This window comes from Atractosteus spatula, chromosome 4, assembly GCF_055471065.1.
Source record: "Atractosteus spatula isolate fAtrSpa1 chromosome 4, fAtrSpa1.hap1, whole genome shotgun sequence".
Taxonomy (NCBI): Eukaryota; Metazoa; Chordata; class Actinopteri; order Semionotiformes; family Lepisosteidae; genus Atractosteus; species Atractosteus spatula.
In genome coordinates, this window is record NC_142709.1 from 60,213,938 (window position 1) to 60,220,856 (window position 6,919).

The window sequence follows — 6,919 nt, forward strand, 5'->3', positions numbered from 1 at the left end:
ACTGTTCCTGGACCAAATACAAAAAACGAACATTTCTAAATTCTGCTTTTCTGCTTTCTTTATCCCTGTTCACCTTTAAACACATCCAGAGAGAGAGTAGACATTTTACTGGTGTACTACACAGTATTTAGTTGTAACTGCTTAGACAGGTGTAGTGTTTTGATAACAAACTTTTAACGGGTTGTGCCTCAGATTTCTTTAAAAAGACACTGTTATGCAGCTGCAACAATTTTGTTCAAGTGTCCCAGTGGCATAGACCACAGTGTGTGTGTTAAGACAGAAAAGGTGGAGGATGAAGGGAGCAGATGAAATTATCTTGAGCACTAAATGCCCAGCTCTCCTGTCAATACCGTGGAAGTAAAACATTATATTGGAGGTCTAGGTTTGTTATACTTGTGCCCTGCACATTTCACGCTTGACCAACCCTTCTCTTTCTCCTTCTTCTTGTTGTTATTATATTTTAATATTTCAGACAGTTTGTCTTCATCCTGAGTCCTTTCTGTTTCTGGGGCTGCCCAGTTGGCATGCTGGCACTTGAATTTTTTTTTTTTGACCCCAGGACCAGAACCTAGGGGGGTTCATTCCTGGTAGAAGGGTCTTGCTTTTAGGCAATAACCACACCTCAACAAGCAGGAACAGGCAACTGTACAGCAAGATGCCCAGCCAAGAGTGACAAGGAACCACAGCAAGGGCTCGACACCTGCAGCCTTCTGAGCAGCCCATTCCTTAACAGGTGAGTATGTCACCTCCTGTCTTTCTGTTGTAATCATTTCTTTAATGAGAGGTGATTACATTCCAAACTATGTCAATGGCAGGGGCAGGATTTTTAGTTTCTTTTAGTTTCCAGAAATGTACATTTTATGACAGTGCACTAAATGTTACCCAGAATGGTTTTACTGGATGGGATTGTGGAGGGAGGGACAGCATTTCAAGGCGCATGGAGTAACTAGTCCATCCAAAATTAGAAGTGTGAAAATTGAGAGGCCTTTCACAAATAACTTGAGAGGTGGGGAAGGTGTGCAGCTTTTAAAAATGTTTAGTCTTTTTCAAGAATGCTTTGATTAAAATGTCAAACAGAGAGGAGCAGACAGACAGGCTGCTAGTGAGCTAGATGTGTTTCAAGAGCAGGTACAGTTGCTATGAATTATGGACCCTAATAAGGGCGAAACATCTGTCCATGGCTTCTAACTTGAAATGTATGGATCCAGGAGGAGGAATTAGAAGTCTCTTTAGACAGCTCTGCCCCCATCAGCCCTTCACAGCTTTGTGGATATATAGTCAGTTTGGCTTCAGTGAAACAGTGCTTTCTGTACTGCATGTGGGCTTTGTATTGTTCAGAGAAGTACAGGGCTCATTATGTACTGAAAGAAGCAAAACAAAGGCCATAAATCTTTTTTTTTTATGGCTCTTCGATGATGTTTACTCTAAATCAATGCCTGTTGACATTTGCCAAATGCTAAATAAACCATAATAGAAGTTCTCTTTCCTTTATATTGTATCTGCTCAGTAATCAATACACAGATGGTACCCATCGCAGCTCACTAATGTGCTCATTAAAACAAGGGCGTGATGGTCCTTAGAATAACTGTGATGCAGAAGTGCATTCAATTCATCAAACACTGTAGTAGAACTGTGCAGTCATTTGAAAACAAACTTTTAAAACTTATATTATTAAATATAAAACTCCTATTATATATTCAAACGTATTATTATTTTGAGTTTTTAGCATTGCAATTTTGAATAACAAGCTGCTTGATAGTATCAACCAATCTAAGATGATAGAATAGCATACTGCCCACCTTTGCATCATATAGCTTGTTCTGTTCAACAACAACATAATGCATTATGCAAACTTTATTATGATGTTAAAATTCAATAGCAGAAATGATGATACATGGAACATTAATCAAATGTCAATACTGGCTACACAGAAGTAGAGGTTTTATTGTGGAGTAGCTGAGTAAGGCATGATAACTGGAAGGCTGAGATCAAATCTCGGGTAGGGTATTGTTGTTGGTCCCTTGAGTAAGGTACTTCACTCCTCTAACAACCTCTGCTAATTAAATTGGCACAAATAGAAATTGCTTTGAAAAAAGATGTCACTCACACAAATTAATAATAGGAGGACAAATACAGGACTGATCTTTTACTGATATAATTTATATAGTTTTCCAAATAAATACACTGAAAGTCAAAGCCAACTGAAATAAACATTTATTTAAGTTAAACACCCATGAAACATTTATATTGCATTTAAGGTAATGCAAGGAGCTGGTTCCCAACAACAATGGGATTTTAGTAGCAATTCAAAAGCAGAGACCTGTATGGTAATAAATAATCAAGAGTATAAATGCAAATGTCATGAAATACCTCTTATGGTCACGGTTATGACATTGCTGAAGTGTTGCTGTCTCTGGGTTAGCTATGTTATTATATAATTATATATTATATTATTATATAATATATAATTAGATTATAATTGTTTTAATATATTGCATAATAATAGGTTACTGGCTACTGCTCTCACATCATGTATTGATAACCAAGGTCATTTTGTTGCTTTGAACACTGTATTTACCTGGACTATCTTCTACAAACAATATTATAAATTTAATTCACTAGTTTTCAGGGCACGAACTGTACCACATTTCTAAGTGCTAGGAGAAATCATTTTTTACATGTGTCACAATTTGGCAGCTAAGCACTGAAGTTTGAATATTTCAAGAATTAGTCATACTACAATATATTAATGACAGAAACCTGATATATACAGAGAGACAGACATTTAAGTATTGTGATCAACATTTCTGTTCCAGTTTTTTCTTTATTGTAAAAAAAATAAAAAATACATTTCCCATTTAAAATCCGTGAATAGTCTCTTAACCAGTGCTTACATCAGGTGAAAATAACAAATGAGCATGAATATTTACGAAACGCTGGGTGGCTCTTCTCCCTCAGTCTGTGGGTCCTGGAAGCCGGTAGTGTTCAAATGATCTTCAAAGTGGTAAAAGTTCAAGCGCTTGGGTTCCTTTGGGATGAAAAGCGCTAAAGCAAATGCAAGGAATTTTGTTATTATTAAATGGTTTAACCTCACGCACCATATTAAAAAATATAATCCATTATGCCACAGGAGACATCGTCATCGTGACGGGTGGAAGGACATTTCTTTGGCCTTTGGGGGTTCCCCAGGGCCACTTTTCGGTCCTGCCCTCTGGCTGTACACTGGTCTCACACGTGCGCACTTTTGGCATGGTTGGAGGAGGGGTTGGGGTTGGAGGCTCCCTGTTTGGAGTAGTAGAAGCGTTCCTCTGTGCGCTGAGTGGACCCGCCTGAGGAGCAGCTGATCATCAGCCCCCCAAGCAGACAGAAAGCTGATCCCACCCAGCCCGCGTACAGGGAGAAGCCGAAGGACATCAGGCCCACGTCGTAGTGCACCCCAATGGGAAACCAGACTGTAGACACGACTCCACACAGCCCTGGAGAACGACAGCAAGACACAGCACTTGTCAGCACCAATGAGTGTTCTAGAGCTCACGACTCTCTTCTGAAACACACACACTGGGGAGAAACTACACTGCTGGGAAATACTGACATGATACTACAGCAAATATCTAGGAGATAAGGAAACAACAGTCCAGAAACCAAATAGGCCAACCCACCCCCAACAAGCTGTTAAGTTTGTCTTTTTTTAATTTGGATTTGTAATTTAATTTAGAGGGATAGACTTAATTGCGGTTGGGGATATTTTTTTCCCATGTAAAACTGTCTCGGGCAGTTTGTATATCAGTAACATGGAGCTAGTGCTGTAAAGTTCAAGGTTCTTTCAGAGCTGATATTGCAGCCAGAAGAGGAAAGAGGCTGCTCAGCCCTTCCTCCCGAACAGCTGCAGAAAACAATGAAAAGGAATTACATTTTAACGATATATTCAAAGTAGATATTCAATCAATGGCTTTCAAATGACTCAAGCATATGGTCTCTGCAAACTGTTAGTCACTACACTCTACTACCCATTGGTAGATTTCACTGGTCTGAATGTTTCTGGAAGAAAAAAAAAAGACTAAAAAAAGTATTTCGTTTTCCAGAAATAGGACTTCTTAGCTCATAGTGAAAAATCCTCTCGTAAATATCAAGTAGAGAAGAGACAGGAATTGGTATCACTATCTCTGCTCTAATGTACACGTTATTATTTAGAAATAATCATAGTAATTACTGTTGTTATAATAACAGTAATACAAATTACTTATAATACACATGATAAGTTGTAATACACAGTAATTACAAAATAAATGTGAACAAAATAAATTACTGTTGTTAGTCTTACTATTATAGTTGTTGTTGTTGTTTTTCTTTTCAGTACATGTTCCTGTTTACCGTATAATTACAGTACATATATATTCAGTGAAACGTCTGCTCCCTGGTGTAGGACATGCGGGCTCACCCATGCACAGCAGCAGGACTCCCCCCAGCACGGCGCGCTTGTGCTTGGCGGAGTCGGCCTCGCTCCCCAGGTTGATGCAGGGCATGGCCATCAGCACGAGCGCCACCGCCGGCAGCCCGAGAATGGAGGCCCCCACCATCAGAGCGCGCGCCGCCTGGATGTAAGCTGGCAGGGACACGAAAAGGTCAAAGCTGATCCGCTCTCGGTTTTCAAGAGAGTGAAGCCGCGAGAAAAGTTTCTACTGCGTAGTTTTCTACATCCCAAACCTTTATTTTCACACTGAAACGGCGTGGCGGGTTACAGAGCACTAATCAATATTATAGATAGATAATACTTTATTAATCCCGTAGGGAAATTGATGAAAAAATCGTCCTTGGCGGTGATTTGACTCACTCAGTTATGTTCATAATTGGATGAAATATTTCATACTGTTATTCTACATGTAATATATATTATACACGTGTAAAAGCAATTAATTTATAATTTGGAATAATCGATCAATAATATTCAAACACCGAACATTAAAATGTACCTGATGGGTGTGCACCTGTGAGTGACTACTGAGCACCCCTTTCCTGCTCTTTTTGGGGTAGAAAATTCACTTGTACCGTATATCAGTGACTTTGCTAGAAACAAGTCTTTTCTGACAAACTCTTAACAGTCAAAAAAGCAAGAGTTTTTCATTTCCAAAAACAAAGTCTTTCAATACTTTGAATTTAAATGAGTATACTGAGCCTGTAAACATGTAACATCCAACTAGCCCATCATCTTAGAACACATATCTATATATTATTCTTTTATGATTAAGTACACAAAATATCTATACCCATGAAGTCTCATAATGATCTGTAGTCTCTGAAACTCTTGTATGATTATCCTTGGCACGCTTTTGTTCACAGCAGCAAATTAATTTAACAGTATAAATAATATTATAATATAGATCAAATAAGAGGACTAACATTGATTCTAGATTAATCGTGATAAATTATGACTAGGATGAATCATAATATCTAACAGTACACAGTCTACAGTAACCGAATTCAAAGTTATTCAATGTAATGTTTTAACAACGTTAAAGGCGTGAAAAAACGTGAAAAACTAAAAACAAAGTTTCTTAAACAGCATTGTCTAGGCAATTTTATGTGATAAAACCCCAGCGAAAGCCTCAATATTATATAAAAAAATGAAAAGCATGCTTAATTTTATTCTATACTACAGTCCAAGGGATAATGACGCGTTATGAGACATAACTAGGAGTGTTGTTTTTTTTAAGTCATATTTTCACTGTTGGATTCCTCTCCCCTATTCTAAAACTGGACAACTCAGTACTTTAATACTGCACTGACGGGGGGAGACATTCACAGCGACTGGATACTGCAGTACAATATGTTGTTACTCTTGCATTTGTGAAAGTGGTATATTGCACTGAAATACCACTGGAGGAACGTCAATTTCATTTTTGGAGCACGGAGGTGGGGCAGCCGCACTGTGATCATTTAAAGAATTAAATGGGAAAAAAAACACACCAAGATAATGGTTTGATGTAACTGAAATGCCACAATCTCACCTGGCAGGGAAGGAATATTGGTGAGTGCAATGCAGTGATAGAGCGCAGTAGAAATGACACAGTCCGCCCACAAGCCTCTGGAGCCCAATTCGTCCATCCTCTTACAGGTGGTGACGGCGTACTTGCAGGTGAAGATCCAGTCATTGGTGGCTGTAGCAACAATGATCCCAATCCAGCCCAGACAGCTGACCACAAACCCGCAGAACTGCAGGCAGGTGTTAGCCATGATGAGTGCCGCAAACAAGAAAGCAAAAAAAAAACCAAACAACGAAAATTAAATATGATATTTCTGTGTGTCCCAAAATACGAATAATGAAATAGCGATAATAACTGCAAAAACTGAATATCAAGATTGAATAGAGAAAAAAAATCCAGTTAGGCAGGACTTTTAGCGGATGTTCGTATTATTTCGTAGCGATTCCATATTGTCCATTAGATCCAAAAGGTTATGGCATTTGTTAAAAATAAAATCTGAGCGTGGGTTTATATAGCCAATCTAAAGTCAGCAAAAAGCCCAGGGAACTTTCAGCCAATCACAGGAATGGGAGGAAATGTTACCAGTTCGTCTTTTTTTAGTCAGCCAGTGCTGCGTGTTGGGTGAACTGGATAGATAATTGTGGCTTTGTCAATGTGTCCACCGAACATTACATAGAGGTGAGCTATAAGTGTTAATTAAATATAAATAAAAACAGATGATAAAACTATCCATACAACAGTGATTATTAGTAGTAGTAGTCGTGGTAGTAGTATTGGTGTTGTGGTTGTTGTTGTTGTTGTTACTGAATGGGGTTAGTTATTTACAGATAATTACCTGAATCTAGAGATTAAGGTATTAAAACCACTCCACGTTTCTCAAAATATAACGGTATTATTTGATTGTATGATGGGATCCATCATAAAATGTTCTCACGACA

At 38.4% G+C, this 6,919-nt stretch overlaps 1 protein-coding gene across 1 annotated transcript; it reads right to left on the reverse strand.

Moving 5' to 3' along the window:
• Positions 1–2,200: 2,200 nt before the first annotated feature.
• LOC148836722 (claudin-11-like) lies at positions 2,201–6,444 on the reverse strand. Its single transcript, XM_088914415.1, has 3 exons — positions 6,006–6,444; positions 4,439–4,603; positions 2,201–3,476 (listed from the first exon to the last, which is right to left on the reverse strand). Exons 1-3 carry the CDS (start codon positions 6,229–6,231, stop codon positions 3,229–3,231), a joined length of 639 nt encoding a protein of 212 aa, XP_088770541.1. The 5' UTR covers positions 6,232–6,444; the 3' UTR covers positions 2,201–3,228.
• Positions 6,445–6,919: the final 475 nt, after the last annotated feature.

Bases quoted from the DNA above. Each gene is read 5' to 3' on its own strand.
- LOC148836722 (XM_088914415.1), bottom strand. From the start codon at position 6,231: ATGGCTAACACCTGCCTGCAGTTCTGCGGGTTTGTGGTCAGCTGTCTG. The intron at 4,604-6,005 runs GTGAGATTGTGG...TGTCCCTGCCAG, and splicing joins CAATATTCCTTCCCTGCCAG to CTTACATCCAGGCGGCGCGC. The intron at 3,477-4,438 runs GTGAGCCCGCAT...GTCGTTCTCCAG, and splicing joins AGTCCTGCTGCTGTGCATGG to GGCTGTGTGGAGTCGTGTCT.